This window comes from Larimichthys crocea, chromosome VIII (assembly GCF_000972845.2).
Source record: "Larimichthys crocea isolate SSNF chromosome VIII, L_crocea_2.0, whole genome shotgun sequence".
Lineage (NCBI taxonomy): Eukaryota > Metazoa > Chordata > Actinopteri > Sciaenidae > Larimichthys > Larimichthys crocea.
This window is the reverse complement of record NC_040018.1, coordinates 17,728,059-17,753,623: the sequence shown is the minus strand read 5'-3', so window position 1 is coordinate 17,753,623 and position 25,565 is coordinate 17,728,059. Positions and strand designations below refer to the sequence as shown.

The following is a 25,565-nucleotide window of genomic DNA, read 5'->3' as shown; positions in this document are numbered from 1 at the left end:
CATAAGTTGGAGTTTAAATCAATCACTAATAATATGAAATTGCTTGTGCTTCCCAACAACTTCTCAGCTCCTGAAAAGTGCATTAACATTAAGGTCACATTTTACCCTCATCTGCTGCTTTACTGGGTACACACTGGTTTTCATTCAATTATTAATTGTTTGGCCTGTTCTGAAAATTTATTTCATGCATTAAATAAATCATTTGGCGCTGTATTTATTGTACTTATAGTTAATTCTAGTTGTATCTATGTTGTTAGTTGTGTGTAGTCAATAGTTTAAGAAAACCTTTGATTTATAAAGAACTTAGTTTATCAGTTTATGAAACATGTTAACTGTACACGAGCCACTGTTGCTCTGTAGCAATATTAAGGGTATGACTCAGTTAATTAATCAGTTTTCACTTTTTCTGCGGGTAGTGCTCCTGAGGTGAATTTAATGTGAGCTAAATTTAGTTAATTAATGTGAACACTGATTTCTTCTGCTAACCTGTATAAACCTACTGCTTCTTCTAATCAAAATTGAGGCCCTTTGCTAATTATTTTAATGCCTTTTAAGTTAAGAGATCACTACACATGCATACGTCACACATACTATACATTTACACACAGACACACGCGCTTTTGGTACTGTTTTTCTCTCCTTATTAAACTATATCTGTCTCTCACTGCTTCCTTATTGTAATTCATTTTCCAGTATCCTCATCTTCACTCCATCATCTTAAATTTCTTTTCGTTTCTCTCACGTCGGTCTATCTGCAGAATGTGTCATATAAACATATTGACAGACTGATCTGATAATTTTCACCAAAGTGAAGACACCTGATAGTGTAGACGTCTGATCTATAGCATATTTTATGTACATATGTCTTAAAGGTTCAGTGTGTACGATTTAGGGGGCGTGAATATGGCAAAAATTGAATATAATGAGCATAACTATGTTTAGCTGTTAGTGTATAAGCCTTTTTTATCTACAGATGGCATGGGTCCTCTTTCACAGCACTTACACATGTTTCTACGGTAGCCCAGAGCAGACAAGCTAAACACTGGCTCTTGATAGGGTGTTTCATGTTTTCACACATTTCAGAGTCACCGTCTCCTTTATAGTTGGAACAGGAGGGTGAATGAGCCCCAAAGTCCTACACACCGGCCCTTTAACTTTTGAGATCGTGTTTATCTTTTTAGTGTTCACAGAAGGCACAGCAGACTGCACAGGATCCTTTTTGAATGGAGTGACATTATAGAGTGTGCTTTTGCTGCTGTACTGATCGTGCTCTCTAATAAACTGTACCTTCAAGCGGAAATCAAAAACTGTACAAGAGATACATCTTTTTCTTCTCCCAGAGGTTATCTACATTAACTGCTTTCATTAATCATCTCCCATTTGGTGCTGAGGCTCATATACATACTGTATATAGCCCACATTCATTTACCCTTCGCTCACCTTGCAGTGCTGTACTCGAAACCAGCACACAGTCCATCACATTATAACTTGTCTCTTTGCAGACCAGTCTCATTAAATTCACCTTCATCTGTTTAGCTTGATGGAGTGAGTTTGGCTGCGATCGAGAAAGCAGCCGTGCTGCCAATAAACATCCAGCTGGACAAATATCACAAGCAAATGAGATGAAATCATCAAATCATCACATCAAAGCAGATGAAAGCTGCACTGAATCTCGGCTACATTCACAAGGTCTATACAGAAGAAGTGGCCAATATGATTACTTTGAATCTATATATATGAAAATCCTACAAATGAACGGATGCAAATGATTCTGAAGTCATACTGTTGCCACTTAACATTACTGTTATTAAAGTTTGCTCTAGTTTTGAGGACATTATTTTATTAGTATATTCTTAGCGTCCAGCTGTAAACAATCTCGAAGAGTGTCATCACATCGAGGGTGAGAGGAGTTTAAATGCTCCACCATTTTTTGGAGTATGTGGCAAGGAATTACAATTTAGTCCCTTTAAAGGAGACATTTACATCTTCACACAGTGGGTATCACCCAGCTATGGCCGAATTACTTGCTATATATATATGGACCATAATGGGTTTCTGGACCCCAATTAACCCCATATTCATCCCTCATATCTATTATGTACTGAATTCCTGTGGTAAAATACCACAAGTTAGGAATATGCACGTATGTGACTACATTAAAACTGCATTCAAGAAAATGCTCAAAAATTAGGTAACAACGCAGGACATGAACGTAAGGCCTAGATCAGCTGATTGTGTTTTAATCAGTAGTGCATATTCCCATATACCCAAACAACACACAGTCAATTTGGTAGTCTTGGTCGTCAGATTGCCGTGTGTCATCATTTATGTTTTAATTGTGCAGGACTCAAACTTTCTATGGCATCTGCATTACTAAGCAGTCGTCTGCTTGCGAGGGGGAAGCACACAGAGAGATACAAAAAGGCTTGACAAACTGGCCAAGAGGTCCAACTCCGTCCTGGACTGCCCTCCAGACTCCATGGTGGAAGTGGGGGAGAGGAGGATGTTAGCAAAGCTGACATCCATCACGAACAACTCCTCTGAAGCCCTGCATCAGACTGTGGAGGCCTTAAACAGCTCCGACTCCCACCATGTAGGAACAAACTCTACCACAGGTCCAACAGCTGTCAGACTCTTCAACACCAGCATGACTTCATCACTTTCTCTATACATTTCCTTTTCATGAGATCCAGCTTGTGTATATGAGTTGCTGTGGCAAGTGAATTTCCCTGATGTGTGATCATTAAAGTTCATCTTATCTCAGCGTACAGGTCCAGTGTGTAGAATTTAGTTGCATCTAGTGGTGCAATCGCTGCATTGCAATCTCCTCACATCACCCTCACCTTCCTCCTCCCTAGTGTAAAGGCCAACACTTGAAAGGCCATGTCTAGAGTCACTATTTAGTTTGTCTGTTCTGGGCTACTGTAGAAACACAACATGGCGGGCTCCATGAAAGAGGACCTGCTCCCACTGGGCTCATTTTAAAGAAATACAAATGAAACGTTTCTTATTTTCAGGTGATTATGAAAACATAGTTGTGAATATTATATTGCATGTCTGCCTTATTCTGAAAATAAAGGCTCCAAATCTGACACACTGCACTTTAAGAAAGAAACGTCACAGTAAGACTGTCAGCTCATCTGCACACCTGCACAGGCAATGCTGCCATCTAGTGACCACACTAAGACCACGACTTGAAGTGGTGTGAGTTGTATCTACTTTGTCTACCGAGTGCTGACACTAGCTCGAAACATGTCCCGGCTCCCGGAGCTGTAGTCTGCACAGAATAATAATCATCACCGAGCAGCTCCTCCCTCTCACAGTAGGACCGGTGTCCTGTCTCACCGTGAGAAGCAGTGGTGGCAGACCTCTCTGGACACTTTGTTGGACACACAGCACGCCAGCGGCTCGGCAGAGTACACCAGCTCCCCCGGCTTGATCCTGGCTGTCGCCCGCAGACCGTTGCCTTTTCCCGGGCTGACGAAACGCTCGAGCCTCGGTGCCATAGTCGGTTTTCCCTCCACGTGAACCGAGCAGTGTGTTTACATCCGTAACTGACGCACACCGTGCGTCATGACGTCACAGACAGACGTACACATCCTTCGTTATAAACGCGTCTTCTACGTCTGTCTATAAATAATGAGATTAATATTGAGGACTACAGACAGGCAGTGTTTGGACTGTAGTCGTGTATTTTGTGAGACAGGAGAGATTTTTATATTTATTTAGATTTTTTGGGAGTTCTGGATTGATTTCATTTGATTTTATTTAGTTTAATTAGCTGATATAGCACACTGTATAGTAACATTTTAATTAAAAAAATAATAAAATAAAAACATGATTCATTTGATTTTTAAAATATACTGGGTAAATTCCACATACATAAATCAACATTTCTATTATAATTCCTAATTTATCATTATTACATAGCTGATTCAACTGTATGGTCAGTACCACAGACTATCAATAACTACCTTTGTTATATTAATTAAAATCAAAGCATTAAGAACTACAACTATTATTATTATTTATATTAATATTATCGTTCTCATTATTATTATGATTATCATTATTGTTGTTGTTATTATTGTTAAACAAGTCAGAGAGCTACTGGATTTAAGGCTCCCTGGACAATGAAAGATTTTGTGGGATCAGTAATAAGATTGATTTTTTTCTAGTCTCTGACATCAGGCTCATACTCGTCCTGAGATTCCTCCTTTTTTAAACAGAGTAACTAAAAGTAAGCAAACTAGCACTAGCTCACTATCAGAATTAATATGTCAAATCAAATAAATTGATGAAGTTGACCTTTTAGACAACCTCTATAAATCATCTATACTATTTTGTGTCAGCACTCAGCAGTTACAAAACCGGTCATGATTTGAATCAGATTACCTCGGAACAGAGCAAATCTCCTTCACTGTGACCCTGAACTCTCATTACTAATGCCACTAATGCAATAAAAGAAAATGTCCTATCATTTTTTAAATTAAATTAGGCTTGCATGAAAATCTCAGTGCTGAGCTGGGATTGAGCCAGGAATAACTAGCATGATTTATTATTATTATTATTATTTTTAAGATTGAAAGAACATTTGGTTTACAGCTCTCTCCATAAATGTCAGCTTTAAATATAATCAGACTCATAATGCAGGTTTATTTTACAGAAAATTAAACAGACATCCTGTATCAGAGAGGTTAAGATATATTCTAGAAGATACATGGAAAGGTACTGCAGGACTTCACCATATTACATAACATTTTCTGACCATAGCCCTTTTAAGTGCTAGTCTATTCATTATGTCCTCCATATGTTGTTTTGGATGAGTAAATTGCCTGTGCACAAGAGGGGACTACATGTACTGCTAAATGTCTGAGACATACAGGCATTTTAGGTTCTGCACACTGAAACTGAAAAGGTCTGAAGGTGAGCTTCAAAATTTCTGAATACCAAGTCTCTTCCATTAACTTCTAATGGTATGAACAACACCGGTCAGTATTGTTGCAGAGGAGACAGAGTCGAGGCTCACAAACAATGTTTTTTTTTAACGGCTTTAACAAGAGACATACCAGAGAAAAGCTGTTTCTTAACAAGAAAAAATAAAAACCTCATCTTCTTATTACAATCCGTAAGAACAAAGTGTTCATCAATCAATGCATAAAACACCTTTCATCAGGTACTGATTCACACACAAAAAAAATCATGACTTCATTCATTCATTCATTTCTACGTTATTTCTACGTCTGTTAAAAACCAACTGGGTAAAACAAATGAACCATTTAACAATCTTGTGTGCAGAGATGATGATAATGACAACAGAAACACAAACTCACCCGTTTGTAATCAACTTATAATGGAAAATGAATGAGAATAAACTAAATATAATGATGACCCAGGTGTTGGTGTTATAGGTTATAAAACAAAAATTTAATTCTCTATAAAAGCCTTCTTAAGAACAAATGGCAATTTAAGAGATGAACAAACAATAATCCAGCAAAGAAAAACAGATGCACCTTTTTTTTTCCTTAACCACCTACAACGTGACATCCCTCATATTATAAATAATTAAAATCAGAAGATTAAATAAGAGGTTTTCTGAGTGATACTCATCTGAACCAGCCAGACGACATGTGCAAATAAAAAACATGAATGAATCGACGATTCCTTATGTCCTGGAAAAACCTCACACCTCAAACAGATTGTAAGGTTTTTGTAAGTTACACACCATGTGAGAAAAAGATAATACAGCTTTATCTTAAACTGTTATAAATGCATAGGTAAGACACGTGAATCACTCCTCTTTGATAGAGGTCGTTTTCTTCCTGACAATTAAGACTTTTTTATGGCATTCACTAATTCAGCAAATGAAAGGAAAAAACAATTAATAAAACACCAAACATTGCAAAATGTTAAAATGACACAAACATGACAGAGGCCTAACTGGGCAGTAAGCAGTAAGATGACCCCAATAAGACAACATTCGCTTTAAAATGATATAAGAGTTAAAGCACTGATGTGAGAATAAAGGCTTTGTTTCACACAGCGCCTTTTTTCAAAACACATTAAAGACACGTATGTTTTTTTAAAATGGCAAATCAGGTAGATGACACTTGAAGAAGGCAAAAAGAGAGTTATTTTAGAAGAAAAAAAAAACAATGACAATCACACACAGAATCCTGAAGAACAGCAAACACACAGACACACACAGGCAGGCAGAGCTGGACTGACACAGTGCTTTAAATAAAGTACACTGGATAATTTTCAATATCAACTGTACAATTGTCTTTTTTGCTGCTGCTGTTGTTTTTTTAAATCTAAATATTCCAAATCTTGCCAGACCAACTTAAAAATTATTTTAGTATTTTCTGTGCATAACTTTGGTACTGGCATGTACCTTTCACACGGATATGGAAATGCTTTGTTTCTGGTCAAATCATTTAAAGCCTGCGTTTTGAACCAACACAACAATGCCTGTAGAAATATTGCAATCATAAAAAATACAAAAATCATACCAGTCTTATGTGCAACATATTAAACATTCTTCTGATGGTATATACAGAGGTGCACTATGTTGCTGTACATGTTGCATATGCTACATAAATCAAACTCATTGAAACCCACAGATAGACAGTTTGGACAGCCATGTCAGCTCACTGCTAATCTGTTGTTGGTAGTTACAGAAAAGGCCAGCAACTGGACACACGCATGTGTGCAGGGGGAAAAGTACATGTAAAGCTGTGCAGCTGATATTCTTTAGCAACTAATCATTGCAAATGCATAACTAAAGATCACAGTTGTTATATGCGTTGAAATTGTGTAATTTTCCCCCATGAGACATATCTGATGTGCTCGTTGTCCATTAGCAGCTCAATGTTGATAAATATCAAAATAACCCTTTCAATAATGCCCCACAGATGACACAAAGCAAAGTAAACTCCAAACATTCATTCAAAGATTGATTAAGACATGACTAAGAGATTTCATTCCAAGTAAGTAGACCTGTTGAATTTAAAATTTCATTTGTGAATTAAAAAAATGTCAACAATAAAAGCAACACTGGTGGTTGCAGCAGTTTGTAAAATGCCCATTTGGGCACTTCTTGTTTGTGCAGTGCGTGTGGAGGGAGCATCTCTGTGCCCCCCAGTTAACAAACTATACATTATATATATATATTTTACATCTCAGTGGGTTGCAGCTGTTATGACTTTGTTCTTATTCTTAACTAAGAGGAGTGACTTGTGGAGTCCAGTGCGAGTCAGTGAAAGTCTGTATCCAGCTATAGTTTATTTAGTGACCACTGACTTTTGAAACTTGAGTTTCAGTGTCTGACGGTGAAAGTGTGTTCAATAGGACACTTTATACATATGAAGAATTTCTAAATCTAACGTGAAAATTTACAACCTGTTAAATCTGGATAGGGTTCAGGGAGGTGTAGGTCACTTCTTCCCCCTCTGTTATAAAGTCTCCATTCTCCGGTTATCCTCTTTCTCTCTCTGCTCTGCTTTCACTTTCAAACTGGTGTTGTTAAGGGACATCTGACCTAGGACTTGTAGTCTCAATGAACACCGGGGTTGTATTCAAAGAGCATTAAAAATGCAGCAGAGCAGGCTTATAGAAGCCAACACTATCTGATATAATCGTTTAGTCACCCATCAGGCAGCATAATAATAGCCATTTGCTCCACATAGCCCAGGAACTGTAGCAGCCACCTGGCACCCTCACCTCGGAAAATATTGTCCCAGGAAGTAGCAAGAACTGCTGGAACCTACAGTAATAAACAGTAAGGCCAGTGGCTCCATGATATTGACAAACTGTTGCTGCTATGACCCAGGAGTAAACCAGTGATGGATGTGAGATATCCCGCGCTGTATCTGGCTGATGTAGAAGTCTGCGTTTCTGGAGAAGTCCTGACAGACAGAGGAGTGGGCATCACCCAGAGCACAGTAAAGGGCAGTGCCCCCTAAACTGATCACTACGGTAACCAGACAAAGTAGGACGAGAAGGAGGCAGGAGTCCCCACCGCCAACATCTACAGAGAAAGAAAGACAGAGGCAGAGAGAAATTGGTGCTGTAGATTAATAATATGTAGGCTACAAGAGAAGTTTGTAGAATTCATCAACAATGTTGTTGTGGAGGATTTTTATATTTGTTCTGGGTTAACTAGCCTTAAGTTTAATCCTGGCGTGAGGCAATTTACTGTAGTTCCATGTTCATGAAGAAATATGAGAGGTATAGGCAATAAACACAAACACACCATGCTCATAGCTGTCATCAGGGACCTTGAAGCGGACTCGTCTTTTGGCAGGAAGTTTGTCTGGTCGGGGCTCTGAGCTGGCAGACACACTAAGGTTGTCCACACAAACACTTCGCTTCTTCAATATGGACACCAGACCAGAGGCAGGAGACACCTGAGAATAAACAAAGAGATGAAGCACAGACACATACTGTATGTTAACATAAACATAATTTGTATTCACACCAAACATAGAGTTTGATCTTATCTTCATACACTGACAACATATGAGGAAGAACCAGCCACGTCCACCAGGGGTCAGTACATCACACAAACTTTAAAAAGGAACTGCTTTCCTATGCACATTAACATTAACAATCATGCCAGGCTCAAGTGTCTAAAACACATAACAATGGCAAATGCACTTTGGCCAACTGGTGGAAAACATCAGGGCCACACTCAAATCCACTGTTCACGCCACATCTGTTGATCTTACTTAAAGTTAGTACGACAGAACTAACATTGGCCAGTTTTCAATGAGGCACAGAGGTCCAGTCATATGAAAGAGCTTTTCTTCTTCACTTCTTCACTTTATAGCCATTCCTCAATTCTGATGTTCGAAAAAGACCTGAAACAACTTCTCTTGACTGAGTACAGTACTATGTGAATACGGTGTATATATATATTATATAATGGGCTTTAATTTCAATGTTAGGCAGGTTCCATTCAAAAGACTTAAGTAGTTTTTTTTTTCATCCCAAATGTGCATTTTCTTGTCACATTGCATATTTCATTCTCTTCAGTTTTACAAATAATAAGCTTATAAAGTACAGGCAGAGTATCAGTCATATTTAGCAATCCTTGTTACATCATTGCATCATAATGCTGTTATCCTCCTGCTGCCCGACACACGTAAGATTTACCCTCAAACTGCTTACAAGGTTGAGTTTAATAACAAATATGATCATAGATCAGTGCTAACTTTTATTTTGTTGGCTAAAACTTGAAGTTTATGGACCTTTTACTAGGAAGCAGATTATAATGTGGGAAGAATGTCTGTGTTATGAAAGTTAAGTGTGAAGTAAACACTATAGATGCAATATTTAGTTAATGCTATACATAGTTTGTGATGAGTTTTATGAAAGAGTGCTAGACCAGCAAGACAGTTTCATTTGGCATAATGTCTTACTTATTTATTTATTTTAAAATCTCCCACTTAGATAATTTTCAGTTCTGCAGGGAACCAAAAGTACTACAGCTACCACTGCTTTAACAATATCTCCCTGACTGTTCTACATCCTGTAGTATGTGATAAAAGCAGGTCACTCCTCTGGTTGCCATTGTGCCTCAGTTCTTTCTGTCTCTGCTACATCTCTCTGCAGCTCCCTCTCCTGCGTTCATGTTGCTCGCTTCTTCTTCTCTTTCAGATATTTAACCATGAAAAGTAAATCATTAACCAGCAACTGAGCTTAAAGTCAAGTAATGACACAAGCAATGCTTTGAATAAATCTAATATAGTAGTTGTTTTTTTTCTAGACACAACGAACAATATTATTACAGTAATCCTGCTGGATGTTGACAACTACATTTAAAGTATAATTGTCTCAGTATAGAAGAGTTAAATGTAAAATTGGCTTCCATGTCTGCAAAACAAATCCATTGTTTGTAACTAATGGTTAGGTAATATCATTAGGGCAGAAGGCCTTGCGCTGTCCATAAAAAGGACAGTTCCAAATACATGCAGAAACCTTAAAATAGTCAAATCGCTATTCTGTTTGTGATTTTACGTGTGTATTTCTGTTGACTACAATATTTATTCAGGCTTTAAGGAAGACAAAATGTAGAAAATCATGTAAGATTGTACTCAAACCTGTACAAATAATCCCAACTCTACATACATGCACACCACAAATGTCCATGATTAATAAAAACTAATTGAAAACTATGTAACATGACTTGCACACGACACAAGAGCTACTCATCCAGAGAAAACCATGATGATGTACGCACCTCCTCTATGGTGATGAGTTTAGCCATGTCGTCCAATGAGGCAGCTTCTCTGATGAAGTCAGCCTGTTCTACTTCGTACTCGTACTCATACTCTTCCTCTTCCTCCTCCTCAACCTGCTCTTGCTGCTTCATATGAGTCTCTTGAGGAAGGTGGGCCTCCTGGTGCAGGCATGTTTTAGCATTCTCCTGCAGTGAATGCAGTTATAACCAAGTTACATATCAATATACAGTTATGGAGACACTAATTCCTTTTGATGCTTTACTCTCTGTTGGACAGCTTATAACAAAACATTCGTATTGAATTCAAACTTCTGTGAGTGAGGTTAAGTCAGGAATAGAGGAACAATGGATTGTTAAGATAAATAGAGGAACTGAGTAGTTCACACAGTGCATGAGCTGCAATCACCACAACTACAAAAACAACTATGATGACTACAGTCAAAGTATCTTAAATAACCAACAGATTGTGATGTATACCTGGGTGTCCCCATGTAGCTTCTTCTCAGCTAGGGCTTCCTTGTGCAACTGTTGAACCTCCACCTCTGTCTCACTGACCAGAGTCTCCACTGGCAAAGCCTTCTGACAAAAAGGAGAGTCTCTTTCCTTCCGTTTTTCCTCCTCTTCGTCCTCTCCCTCATCTTCCATCCCCAAAGCCTGGGCTGCCTCCACCACGTCCCTCTTTTCCTCTTCTTTTTTTGCCTCCTTTTCCTGTGTTAGACCTAAATCTCCTCCCTGCTGCTCTGCAGGCTTGGACTGATCCATTTCTCCAGCTGTAGAGGGGTGTAGTTCATTTCCTTTGACTGGAGTGGTGTATCCTACCCCTCCCTTTGCTTCTCCTTCCTCTCTGTCACCGCCCTGTTTGTCAGTCAGCTGAGATCCATGGAAACCTCCCCTCCCCTCTAATGCCCTGTCTGGGTCTTCCCTGTCCTTTTCTGAGATCTCAGGGGAACTGAATCCATCAGCTAAATTAATGGGCGGTATGACTGGATGACTGCTCTGAGAACGGGAGGCGTCTTTGGCTCTCTTTTCCATCCCACCATCAACCTTGTAGGCTGGAAGAAAAGGAGAACGAGAGTGGGGTTTATGTCAATTATATTATAACAATTATATCAATTAGAAATGGTCTGTGGTATCAGTGACTGTTTTAGGCAGTGAAAACTTCTTTCAATTTCTTCTTCAATTTCTCATTTTTACTTGGATGTTTCATTTCAGACCATATTCTTACAATAGATTTTTTTGCAAGTACTCGAGTACAAGTAATAATTTTACTCAAATACAGAAATTACTTCACATGCCCACCCCTAGTCCTCAACAGACATTAAACTTTGTTACTTCGTTGATTGCACTGACCGTTGAGCAGTGATACCAATGAACCAAACTAATAAGCTGATGTCCTTGATCTGATAAAACAAGTCTTATCTTTGCAGTCCATGACATTGTTTTTTTTTTTTTGCATGTGTGCATAATCGGCCAAAGTTTTGGGAGTCAAACTAATCATCACTATGTCCTGTTCCTCTCCTTAACAGTCAGGTACATCAAAGCTAATGAGTTCATGCATTTCACACCTTATATGGCTTCCACTCCCCTGTGATTCAACAACTAACAAAAGACCAAACCATGGGCCTTTCACTACATACAATACATATGCACACAGTATGAAATGAAACTTCCCTGAAACGTTCCCATAAACTTTGTCTTAATCATTAAAACATTTGACTAAGAGCATGTAAATTGTCAGAACATTAAAATGATCCTGATTCAAATAAGAGCTTTTGGAAACATACCAGTGTTTTGGGGTTTTTTTTACACCTTAGACTAATTACTATTACTATATAGTTCATTGTTGACTTATGGTCCACTTACTAGTTTTTTCCAAAACGTTCAACTGAACTGAGCTGAAGGTGCAGCTGAGAGCTCATTCTCCTTTCAGGTCAAAGCTAGTCCTTGAGTTAGGTCATATCTTTCAAGAGTCCACTGGTTTGCATGTATTTCTGTGTGGTATGAAATATTCCAGTTTGGTTGGACGTAAAGTAAAGTACTCATGGTTTGTGATAATGGTTTATAATTTGGTTTGTAGTTTATAGTTAACCAACCAGTCAGAGCTCAAACTTCATAAAATAAATAATAAAATTCAATGAAAAAGGTTAAACCAAAAATCAGCTGAGATTTGTTACATGTATCAGGGCACTAACTTAAGGGCCTGGGGACAAAGACATTCATTGGAAATAAACAATCTAATGAATAAAAGGTTTTGTTGTAACATGTATGTTACATTTTTTACATCTGTAAAGTTCACCTTCTCACTGAGTGAGCATATATCAGTGTGTGTGACAGCTGGGTCTACCTTCTGTCCCTCAACCTACCCAAAATGTGTTATCCCTAAATGATTTTACCTGTCCCTAGAATGGTGAGACATCCTTACATTAGAGCCTTGTAACAGTACCTATACAAACACACTGACATAAATACACCCACTTACTCACCTGGGGTACATGGAGGCAGTGCACCACCTTCTTCTGACGTCAGCCTCAAAACATCCATAGATGCGCACTGCACACACATGCACGGATAAATAAAGAAATATATCACATTTACAGAAATTACACAATTTAGTAAAATACAGATCACTTAAAATGTAACTGATGAATACATGCACAGTAAACTTAACAGAGGTTACAGCATGGACACAAATGGACAAAAGACAAATTTATTCTGCCTTATCTTACTAATGTATGTACATTCAATCTCTGTCACACACACACACAACAAAAGTGATGAATGTCTTACCACAGCATCTTTAGCTCTTGGTCTATGAACAGAAGAGAGACAGAGTGAGATGGTGAGTCTGTTCTTGGTTTTAGTAAATGAAGACGTAAAAAATGGTTGACCCTTCTCTACTGTCCCGATCTAATATTAGCCCAAACACATTTCCCTGGCTAACACAACGTGTGTGTGTGTGTGTGTGTGTGTGTGTGTGTGTGTGTGTCTGTGCGCACACAAGTTAAGCGACGTGAAACCTTAGGAGTGTGATGGCTCAAATGTCTGAAAGTGCAGCTGCAGCAAAGGGCCATATGTTTAAATGATCACTGCGGTGCTCACCACACACATACAAGTTATACATACTCAGACTCATTCAAACACACACATACTTGGAGCATACAGAATGTGTGGGTGTGTATAGTGAGAAAGATAGTCTAGTCAACTGATTATCACATTGGGAAGTCAACTTTCAAACTCACAAATATGTCTCCACACATATTGTAGGTAATCTTTCTATAGTTTATATATGCTATATACTTAAAGAAACAGTCTGACTTGTGGCTAATTATGATTTTACACAATCTTCGCTTAGTCTTAGAGCAAGAAGAGAACAACTATCAGGGAAGAGCAGAAAAACAAAAAAGCACACAGAGAGAAAACAAAATAGAAAATGCATGCACCATTTAAACTAAATCCTTTACAACCTATCGAAAGATTAGATGTTTAATGTTAAACTGACAAACTTGTGTTTTTTCCAAATATAGACGGACAACTTCTTTTCTATTCTTACATGATATACAACTTAATTCTCTCATCAGTCCAGGACCTCCATTGTCGTATTTTGTGCTTCTTTAATGCGATACACATTTTAAATGGGAGGTCTGGACTGCAGGCAGACCAGTCTAGTACCTGCACTCTTTTACTACAAAGCTACACTGTTGTAACACATGCAGAATGTAGTTTGGTATTGTCTTGATGACATGAGTAGGTATGTCCCTGAAATCGATGTCATCTGGATGGCAGCATACGCTCCTCCAAACCTGTATGTACCTTGGTGCCCAAGTCATGTTTAATAACACACCCACTTATTATCACAGATGCTGGCTTTTAAACTAATAATAATAATCTGGTAACAATTTGGATGGTCTTTCTCCTCTTTAGCCCGGAGGACAATTTCCCTGCGGGGATTAATAAAGTATTTCTGATTTCTGATTCTGATACTGACATAATGATTTCCAAACAGACTCCAGAGAAGTCTGTGGTGTTTCTCGATGTTGCCGATATCTGGCTTTCTCTTTGCACGAGTCTTAACTAGTATTTGTAAATGCAGCAAAGAACTGTGCTAACAAAGATTTCTGAAGTGTTTCTAAGCCCATGTAGTAATATCCTAATATAAATTCATTTTTAATGCACTGAAGGTCACGGGTATTCAGTTTTTATCCGTGACCCTTGATGCAGAGATTTCTTTGGATTCTCTGAATCTTTGAATGATATTATAGATTGTTATATTATTATTGCAAATGTGCATTCTGCTGGACTGACAAATAGTCCCCTCTAACAGGAGTCCAACAACATTTCTGGCCGAGTTTTTTGAAAATGTCCCTTTCACAAACAATCATGATACTATCACCTGTTACCAACCAACATGGTTACCTGCTGAATGTTACAAACAGGTGTTTCACAATGTTCATAGTCGTTTGTTGTCTCTGTCCCAAACCTTTCTGGAATGTGTTGCATTAGTTGTCTTTGTATTCAGCTGAACATAGGTCGAAAAGGATTTGCAAGGACTTACATTGCACTCTGTTTTCATATACATTTTACAAGGCGTCACAATTTTTTAGAATCTGGATTGTAAAGATCAATGAAGTTTGGTAGAATAAACCACCATTACATTTATTCCTATAAATCCAGAGCTGTTGTATTTAGGTTGCTCTTATTCTCAAAGGAGCAGAGTTAAAGGATTTCCTGACAACAAGTTGCTAAGTGAAGCGACTGTGCAGCATCTTATAGCAAATGTTAAATTTGTACATGTATGTATTGAGGAGTAGTTTACTAATGAGCAAAACACAGTGCTGGAGTAAAAAATGTATATCTTGGTAGCCATAGTCATTGGAAGGCGTAGTTTGCAGCTAATCATGTCTCAGGTCTATTTCTGCAGTGAAACTGATATTGCTATTCTTGTCTGACTCTGTTAAAATATCAAACAAGCATGTTTCCTAACATTGTTATACTGGTTTTTGTACAATACAACCATTTGGGGAAATTGGGTTTTCCCAAACGATTTTTAACGTTCCTATGACTTCAACAAAACAATATAAAGCACATATTGTAAGGTCCTCCTGTGGTTTTGAGACTTAAGACCATAAAAGCATAAAAATGAATACAAATAAAAACGCTACATGCAAAGAGTACACACACACATACACACACACACACACATACTGACCGATTGTGTGTCTGGCAGATGTGTTTAAGGGTATCCAGATGTTGAGTTTCCAGGTCGGAGGAAGTCCTTCTACACTGACTTTCTAAGAGAGAAGCAAAGACACAAATATACAGATAGTTAAAAGCATGGTTATAACTATAAGGGAGCCTCAAAGAGCTGAGCTCCTCTTGTAAACAATACAAATATAACTCTGGGTGATGATCTGGGTTCATACATTCATTCATTTTAAATGTTTTCCGATGGAACTTTATGATCACTGAAACCACATTAAATATACATTAATGGGAGACATAGAGGCAGCAGCATTCTCATACCTGATAGCTGTGCATGTGAGCACATGCAGTGACAAGGATGATGCATAGTAGCATAAAGAAACCCCTTAAGCCTCAATTATAAATGCAGCTGCTACATAGCACAATACTTTTTTCTTTTTGAAGTGAGTGGCATATATAAATGAACTTCATGAACTGCAGTGAATATCACTGATTCCTAGATATAGCACTCTCACTTCTTCTCATTGTTTTAATGCAAAGTTTAAACCTGCAGCTTAACAGAGTAGAGAAAAACTCTTAATGTTTAACATATTAAATCATATTAACAGTATATTGTTACATAGACAAAACATACACTGTGTTTGTGTATGTGTGTTGTGCTGTGTGTGTGTGTGTGTGCATGTGTTACCCCACTGTTCTTGTAGTGCATTCAGGTTGTCCAATATTCTCTGGTGATAGAGTCTCTCTAGTTGGATGCACCATAATGCCCGCTGGTCTGAACTTCAGGTTAAGAAAAACATAAAAACACATTTGCATACACAAAACAGACCCTACGGACAACGGTTAGTTTAAAAAAAAAAAACGCATTAACTCTAAAACTCTCTTGGTTTTCTGCTCACGAGGCATTACAGCGACAGACGGTAGAGAGAGAAAAGAAAGCGAGGAGGACAAATAGACAGACAGAGAAGGAGAGGAGGAAACAGAGTCAAGCCAAAGGAGATAGAGGGAGAAAGCACTCCAGGATGCAGACTCTCATGTTTATGGATATGAGCAGCCAAAACACAATCCTTCTTTGACATGGCTCAATGCTTTCTCTATCTCTCTTACTAACCATCTATACATGCTTGACATAGCTAAGCTAGCTTTCCCTATTCTTTCCCTCTTCCATTTCTTCCCTCCAACTGCGTGTCTTCCCTCTGATTAAACCTCCTGTCAATATTTCCATTTCTTTCTCAGGCACGCTCTCCTGCCTTTCTTCTTCCCATCCCTTCCTGCTACTCTACCCTGTTTTATACCTTGTCTTTATGGAGTGTAAGCGTTTCAGTCCATTTGCATGAGGGTGTCTCTTCCTGTGAGTGTGCCTGTCTGCCTGTGTGTATGCACTGTGCAGTGACAATCAACATTTCAATTTCAAAACAGAAAGCTCTTTCGTTAAGCCTGAGGATCTGCATAATGGATCACCCTTTCATTTGCAAACAGCTAAAACGTTCAGCTGTTTAGTATATTACTATTTTACTAAAAAAAGATTTTTGTGTCATAATTATTGTTAACAATCATTATACTTCCTTTCCTGTCATGTCACAAAATAGTTTTAATCTGTATGACTAGCTTCCCTCTGTGTGTGTGCTTACTTTCTCTCTGCTGCTTTGCCACATCAGCCTCTGGGCATTCTGCATAAGCCAGCTCAGCTAATTCTGTTTTTCCTCTCTCTGATTACCTTCTGTAATTACCCCTCTTTATGATTGCCTTATCATGCGTCCTTCTCCCTTTCTCCTACGCTGTTCTCTTTTCCACTCGGTCTACTCTTTCCCCTAACCCTAAGATCACTATCTGTAAAGTAAGTGAGGTATCGAGTAATTCATTCAATCTGCACTGCAAAATCCTGTGTGGACAAACAGCAAGGTAAGCGCACAAGAGATAAGCACAAAATGGAGATAAAAGCTTAATTCGACCAACTAACTCCAATACACTCAGACATAAGAATAAGGATACAGTCTTCATGAAGGACAAAGGCCTCAGCAATCTGCAGAGAAAGAGAGAGAGAGAGAGAACAACTTTTAATAAAGATTTCGCTTTTATCAAATCAGTTATGTCACAGAAGCTATAGAGGAAACCGGCTCAGCTATCTGAAACTAGACTGAGTGGACTTAAAATATTCATACTGCTGATGTGATCTGACAGAGTAGAAAATACCCAAGATATAGAAACACCACACTACACAGAGCTGTGACTGTGCTGCTCCTGTTGCAATGTCTTCTATAATCATTAACTATGACAGAGAAAAGAATCTGATCCCAGAAACCAAATAAAATAATTGAGCGGGTTAGCAAGAGTGAGAGTGAAAAGCAAGACAGAAAAATAAGAGACCATGATAGACACTCTACCTCTCTTCAGCAAGTGTTGCTTTCATGCTGCTCAGCTGATCACAGAACAAGAGAAGTGTGTGTGCTCGCGTGCGTGTGTGTGTGTGTGTGTGTGAGGCAGAGAGAGGAGGAGGAAAGGAGGGGAGGCGCTCGCATTTCTAATGAAGTGAGGGGCGGTGACGACTGAACGGCCTCTAAAAGGTAACTGCACTGACAAAAGTTTAAATTTGTCTGTTTCTTAACATCAGTTACACCACGACACACATATCCACATAATTTTAGTCCAACTTTAGACCCCGCCAAAAATGATGTGAAAAGACAACTAGTTTATAAATTTCACTCTACCTTGAAGATATTGATGAGAATGTTTGTGATCTTGTCACACATTTGTGACATAAAACACATTTAACCTCTCCCACTCTGTGTGGACTGTCTTTTGAGAGGAAAGTTAGAGTGAAGATACTGATATCATATGAAAGCTCTACTGCAAATATTGATGCCAACCCTCGCCAACTCCATGTTTTGGCAAGGGAAAAAAACATGGCATGGCCATTTTCAATGCTGCCCCTTGACCTCTCAAAATATCTAAATGAATACGGGCACTATAGGTACCCACAACTGTCACCTTTACAGACATGCCCACTTAACGCTAATCTCATGCAGCTTTGGGCAAAACACATGCAGGTATTTGCATACAGTATAAATGCGTTATTTTTGTCCAGTGTATTTGAATATTTCTGCACACTGGGGTCCCTGAACAGTATAAGAAATGCATAAATTGGGTATGACTGGAAAGCTGAAACTCTTGTGGATTCACTGAGTAAGTGTATTCATGTGTGATGACGTTAGTCCCCATACAACATAACTGTAGTGAGAGCAGTTTTTGAAACTTGGGCTGACTGTATAAAATGATCTATTGTGACCTCTAGGATAATCACAGCCTCATGAAACTGTACAAGCTCAAACTACAGACTGAAGACATTCAGAGGAGGTCTGTGTTTCAAGGTTATATTGTCAATAAGGGGGAATCTGAGCAGCTATTAAACTAGGCGTGCTTGCCATTCAGTCAGAAAATGCAATTCTTAGAGAAATCACATCGGTTTTTAATTTTGGTGTCTTAATGTGGTATTTTGGAGGATTTTTGACTAGTGTGGCGTGGAGTGGATACAACAAATTAAACCGATTATAAACTAAATATAAAACAAATCTCTTTGTATTTTTTCTGGACATGTTTCTCAATGAAGTCTGAACAATGTGTCCATTCTTTGGCCCTCTGCACTGACTTTCTTTGTTGGCTGTCCAACAATTCATATCTATGCTAATCGTGTTGGCTTCAAAAACCTCTGGTCACATGTGATCCCTGCCTCTCTCTCCCACGCTCTTTTTTCCTAAAAACCTGTTAGCAGTTTATTTTAATAACTTAAATAAGATTACTACATCATTCATAAACTCATCCAAGACACACATGTGTGTGTGTTCAGATGCCTACTCACGTTCTCAATCTCTACAACTCATGCACAGACACACACACACACACACACACACACCTGTTTGCCTGGAAGTAAGCATAGCTCATGTGTGTCTGCTGGAGTCATGTATAAATCAATCTGACAGAAACATTCACACACCCTATAACATACATGTCCAGTCATGCATATCTGTGTGTGTGAGAGAGGAGCAGGTACATGTGTGTTTGGTGTAGTGTGGCTAATCTGTGAACTTGTGTGCATGTCTGTATTTGTGTTTATAGACACTGAAGACGCCCATGCCCCCGGGTACAAAGTGCTGTTCTGATTATGGGGCTGAGTGGATAACAGTGATTTAACTTCACTAGTGTGAAGAGCAAGATTTTAAAGAGACAGAAAGACAGAAAGAAAAAACTTAGAAACTAAGAAACCATTAAATACAAGTGTGTTTGTTCAAGTGAGTGGCTGCTGATACACAGCTCTCAGTATCCGAGATATGCCAGAAGCAAGACAAACAGGTTACCTGGTGAAGGTACTGTGGAAGGTGAGTGTCATCTCCTCTTTGTGCCAACTGCTCAAGAGACTCTAGCAGAGCAGGGCTTGGAATGGGCCCTGTGGCGCAGGAGGATACTGAGAAACAAGTGGGCACTGGAGCGGAGGTAATTTGTTCCCAAATTGAGGTCATATGTCCTGTAGTGGAAATGGCTTCTGTACCAGTAGTCGTAGGCCCTGTGGTGAAGGTAAGGAGTCCTGCCGTTGCACTCATAGCAGTGGAATCAATAGAGGTGGTGCAAGCAGTTACTGTCTCTGCAGTTGAGGTGACAGGTCCTGCACATGAACTGGCTACTCCCCGGTTGAAGACGGGCTCTGTGGATGAGGTATGTTGTTCTGTAATGAAGTTAGATTTTTTTGTTCCTGTGTCTGTAGCTTCTGTGATACATGCAGGCCTAGGTGGGCTGGTAGGCCTCATGTCTGAGGTCACAGTTACTGGAGTGTAATCTATAGGCCCTGTGGTGAAGTTGGGTCCCAGTGTAATGGACTCTCTGTGGGAGGCACCTGATTCAGTGTTGGAGGCGTGAGACTCCACTTTGACATCACTCTGGCTCAGTGCCACTTGACTGATTGGATATGGAGTTTCTGAGCTGACAACTGGAATGACAGGGGATGTAGGCTCCGGGCTGGTCCCAGGGCTGAAGGGATAAGGAGCCTCCAATAGACTGCCTAGAGGGAAAGAGAGCAGCAGGGAGATGAGAGGAAGACAGAGAATAACTAGAGCACAGTGAACACGCTGAAACATGACTGACAAACAGCTGTTTAAACTCGTGAGAACACAGGTGTATAACGGACTGAGTTAAGCACTGTGCCTCCAACACTGACAATTACATTTAGGATTAAGATTAAGCAGCTGAAGAGAATCAACCACCTTGACTGGTAATTAGTACAGGAATATAATAACAATGAAGCAGTCTAATCCATAGACAAACAGATGGATTGCTTCAGATGTTAGATACAAGATATAAGGTAAGTCTTTTGGGGGAATGGAGCTCCATAAACCTCAGAGAACACCTGAAAAAACAGGTGGTTCACACATGTACATGCGTACTAAAACAGGGAATTGTGTGTAAACATGTGAGATATATTCTGGTTTTATTTGTTTGTTTTGACAAACACAGATTATTATAAGAAAAACACACAAAAGGCTAGAGGCTGACCCGAGCGGTGGCCTTCATTACGATGCACGGTTGCTTCTTGATCAGAGTAAAGCAGTGAAAGCTAAAACTCAGTGACATCACAGCGAGTGTTTCTTATAGTTAAAAAGTACCTAATCTTGCACTGCCAAACATAACATTCCTACCCTACATTTGATGGAGGATCACATTTAACCTTGACTGATTTCTGTATAGTTTCATCTCAGTCACTCACTATCAGCAGGCTTGTTTCCTGCAGCAGCAGCTGGCTGTTTTAATGGACTGAAAAAGTCACTATACTGTATCTCCCCAGTGACAAACGGCAGCCAAAGAAAGCTGAGCAACTATTTTTTCAGAAGTTAGACTTGAAAAGATCAGGTCATCATCAGATGGCCAGAAAAAACAGCTACAAATGGATACTAATATTGCTCGTGTTTGTTGATGTGCAAATAGGCACACATCATCAACTTAATAAGTTAATAATATGCACAGCTGTTGTTTTGTTATACTGCCAGTAAATGGCCTAATAGTTTACTTTCATCAAAAAAAAAAGTTAGAAGCAAACACTTGAAACAGCGCCGGTGTGTGAAAGTGTGTGTTGATGCCTGTCTATAATGAGTTTCTCTTTCGTGTGTGTGTGTTTCCTACCAGTTTCTGAATAGGAGGAGTCAGTCATCGGCGTGTCTGGAGACTGGCAGCGAATTAAAGAACTTGATCCCTCTGACATGTCCTCTTCTTCTTCCTTCATCACCTCATCAATGTCTTCCTCCTCTTCCCCTCTGCTTCTTCTCATATATCCTTCCTTTTCCTGGTCCTCCTCCATGACCTTCTCATTGTTGCTGAGACTCTGAGGCTGTGTGAGCGCGTTTGTCTCATTGAGATTTCGAGTTTGGGCAGTGAGAGCTTCAGGGCTGGGCAGGTTATCACAGAGGTCAACACCGCCCACCTGGACCTGGGACATTACTCTGCCCTCCCTCTCAAACTGACCTGGAGGTCAAATAAAGAATCAGATGAAACTAAAATAATTGTAATAAAGTAGGAAAGTCCTCCCCCCCCATAAAAAAAAGAAACATAAATTCATACACTTATGAATGTAATTCAGTTGATTTTGACTCCATATTTACAGGTCAGCTGGAGTTTAAATCAAAGCAACCACAGCATAAAAAAGAAACATCATCCAGCTTCAGCATTTTCATCAGATTTAGGTGATGTGCTTTTACTGTGAATTAAGTCTGTTGAGCTTATATTTTGTGTTATGCTTTGGTGAAATTTAAAACACTCACCACCATGATCCATCTGGCAACAACCTCACAGTGTTTGACCTTTCAGCCTGAAGGTCAGTGCTGCAGATTGGACAAGCCCTTCTTCAAGCCTGCAAAGACAGAGTGAGACAAACCACAGGGTGTCACGAATCACAGAAAGTATGAGAAACACAGATAAGGTCAGACGGCAGTGAGAGAGGGAAAGGGAGAGATGTGAAACAAGTTTAGCGTCATTCCTCAGTTGTCTACCAACAACTTACATAGCAATCAGATTTCAGAACATTTTCACTAAGCCTAAAGATACAAACCTGACTGAAAAACCTGAATGCAAAAAACAATAAAACAAACAACGGAAACCTCTGTACAAGTCCTAAACCTGTAAGAAAGCCCTAACTGTGAGTGTGGCTAAGGGGGATTAAATTGGTTAACATTGGCTCACTCCCTAATCTACAGCAAAATAGTGTCCTTTAATCTGTAAATAATACCTGTTTCTACAAGCCCACAAGAACTAAGATCAAGGGGCGATCTAAATGTCAAATTCTTAAGATTCAGGTGTAACATTTCAACGACAATAGCTTTTGCAGAATCAGCAACTGAGACATGAAACATTAATTACAGAGAGCAAGACCGAGAACTGGAAAAATAAAGACAGTGGAATTAAGATACTTTACAAGTTGGCTATGTTAATGTTAATTGTAAAATGATCTATGACATAGGGGAGAGCGTTAACGTAAACAAAGTAACAGTGACAATTAATCATGTGAACCTAGAGTATAAAACTTAAAACAAAATAAGGGATACGAGTGACAGAGATGTTATTACACTGAGATGCAATAAATCATATATTGTCCACTTCTATTTACGTACACTGGACAGACAAAATACTATAAACTATAACACAGTGTAATCCAAAACAGCAACACTACAAAATACTAAAGCCCAACTGATTTATAGGAATCATAAATTCACATAGAAAAGGTTTTTATTGTTAATCTGTGAATCTCTCCCCTTGGTCTAAAAAAAAAAAAAGGTTGGGAACGACAAAAGCCTCAGAAAGTAACACAGAGTTAAACCAACACTTTCCTGACAGTGGAAATTATAAGCTTCCCAAAGGCAAGATTCATTGCAGGTCATGCAGTGCAAGTACACAAACTGGTAAATCAGTGTGCAGCCTAAACCGGTGTTGTGCAACAGCATGCTTTTTAATTTAACTGCGTTATCAATGTTAACAGCTGACTCAGAGACTGAACACCAACACTGACAGGTACAAAAACTCAGTTAGGTTGCTTGGTTAGGTTCACTCACTGAGGGTATAGACTGTAAAATTAAGTATGGCACTGAAACATAACTCCACCCATTGTTATCAAGTGAAATCATCTAAAAGTTTAATATGTTTCTATGTAATGTACCTCCGACAAACACACAAATGAATCCTCTGAGAACATTACACTGACTTTATCCTACATCCCTGGGTACAATATGCACAGCGGTACCCTAACTAGTCATTTCAACGTAACAGTTTTAGTATTTTTGGTGATATTTTCACCCCATAGCTTCCACAAATACACACATCCAGGCTAATGAAGGCCTATCTCAGAGGAATAAGGCCGTCCTTGCTGCAGCACCAAGTTCATTGTTCTTCCTTGCAACCACGTATTGCTTTCTGTAAGACTCGTCCAAACGAAGACAAACACACGTAGCACAATTTTGGTTCCCTGTGTGTCCATATTCTCATTAAAACTCAAAAATTTTGTAACACGTATAAATGTCAGAGAGTAATACCTCGGGGAATGAGTCCACGAACGAATCAGTGCAGAGGAAGGCTGTCTCCAAAGAGAGGTAAGAACCTATTGGATGACGCTGTAATGATCTTTGGGTTGCATAAGCTTTACATATTCTAATATAAGACAACACCCTGTGGATATGTGCTCGATCCCAATGGGTAGATATTAGCATGGCTTTGAGATACAAATAAAACCCAGTATGGGGATGAGGGTCTGTTTTGGAGTCTAATTACACTGAGGTCCCTCTAGAAAATAAAACAGTCCCAGGTGATGACAAACAACTGTGACGTTGAGGCTTATGCAACAACGATCTCCAGATTACACACACACACACAGATGTTATTGTACCTGTGATGCTTTTTGGGTGGGTTTTCTTTGTGTCTACAGTAACCTGTCTCTCTCTCCCCCAGAGCCATCTGTCCACACAAAAATCCATCCTGTCCTCTTTTTTGTCTGTGCTCTACTCCACAGGGGACCATAAATAATAAAAGACAGGAGAAAGGACAAATGGAAGACAAGGGGAAGTCAGCCAAAAGGACAAATAGAAAAAAAAAAAAAAGGTGTAGAAGTTTCTTCCACCTTTGTCCAGTGAGAGGCCACTACGAGGACTAGAGACACATGACACTGACTGTCAGTGTTTACATGCATACTCACTAAAAACGTAGCACATGAGACGTAAACTATCGCAGTAACTGCACCCTGGTGACTCAAAGAGGTGGGGCTTGGCTGTGGGTCAGATACCGAAAGATCTGTCTAACAAACCTAGACCTAAAAGTTTGATTTAACGCCATGTACAGACGTATATTTAACGTCAGCTCATGCTGGACCCTTTACACGTACATGACACAGGTCACACATGCGGTGACAGCAGACAAGGACTGTCCTCTCTCTCACTTTGTACTGGTTAGTAGCTGGTTGGCTAATTAACCTAGCCTGGGTTTGATTAAAGAAGCAGGAGGTTAGCTCGGTCGCTATCGTTACCGTTCAAGCACAATGTTTATTTAACGTTACGCCAGCCTAACAGGCTTGTGTTGTACATGTTTCATTAAATGTTTAAGAGCTAATGACTGTCCGTCAGTGAAGCTAAACAGCGGCAGACTGTCACACTAACCTCACACAGACACATTAGGTAGCTTTAACGTAACGTAATGTAACTACTGTATGCTAACGTGAGCTAGCCGAGTATAGTAGACACATCTGGGCAGCACACCGCGGCGGAAACCTTTAAAACAAACACAATAATCCACTAGCTTTCAAACCATCGCACCTTTCTGCCATAGTGAACGGGTTTAAATTATACTTACAGCTTTAAAAAAAACAAAGCTTGACTGATAGGTGAAGGCTCGAGCATCGGCCACTTGCTGTGGATGTTGTTAATGACAGGAGGTTTCAAACAGACGGTCAGGGGTCGTTGCTACCGCTGTCATCAGGCCTGTGCTGCTGCTGCTGCTGCTGCACAAGCTGCTCATCCAACACGCACTAACGCCACCTTCCGTCCTTACACTGTCACTACGAGGATTTTTATTCATGGCATGGAGATTTTTAACAGTTTAATCCACT

General features: G+C 39.4%; 2 protein-coding genes across 3 annotated transcripts in view; both read right to left on the bottom strand.

The window, feature by feature from the left end:
• Positions 1–3,565, bottom strand: part of smyd3 (SET and MYND domain containing 3) — a 96,785-nt gene extending 93,220 nt beyond the window's left edge. The window contains exon 1 of the mRNA XM_027281313.1: positions 3,346–3,565. Coding sequence (XP_027137114.1) covers positions 3,346–3,506 — 161 coding nt within the window. The 5' untranslated portion in view covers positions 3,507–3,565. The remainder of the gene's footprint in view (positions 1–3,345) is intronic.
• Positions 3,566–5,091: 1,526 nt separating this feature from the next.
• On the bottom strand, positions 5,092–25,480 carry cnsta (consortin, connexin sorting protein a). 2 transcript variants are annotated; one of them, XM_010732309.3, is made up of 13 exons: positions 25,310–25,480; positions 22,243–22,331; positions 21,608–21,946; positions 19,795–20,492; positions 17,435–17,465; positions 16,131–16,217; positions 15,450–15,531; positions 13,031–13,052; positions 12,727–12,793; positions 10,721–11,295; positions 10,244–10,429; positions 8,255–8,408; positions 5,092–8,029 (listed from the first exon to the last, which is right to left on the bottom strand). In XM_010732309.3, exons 2-13 carry the CDS (start codon positions 22,253–22,255, stop codon positions 7,821–7,823), a joined length of 2,463 nt encoding a protein of 820 aa, XP_010730611.3. In that variant the 5' UTR covers positions 22,256–22,331; positions 25,310–25,480; the 3' UTR covers positions 5,092–7,820. The 2 variants fall into 2 exon arrangements, with proteins under 2 accessions (XP_010730611.3, XP_027137417.1); XM_027281616.1 differs by lacking the exon at positions 25,310–25,480 and adding an exon at positions 24,354–24,463.
• Between the last annotated feature and the right edge of the window lie 85 nt (positions 25,481–25,565).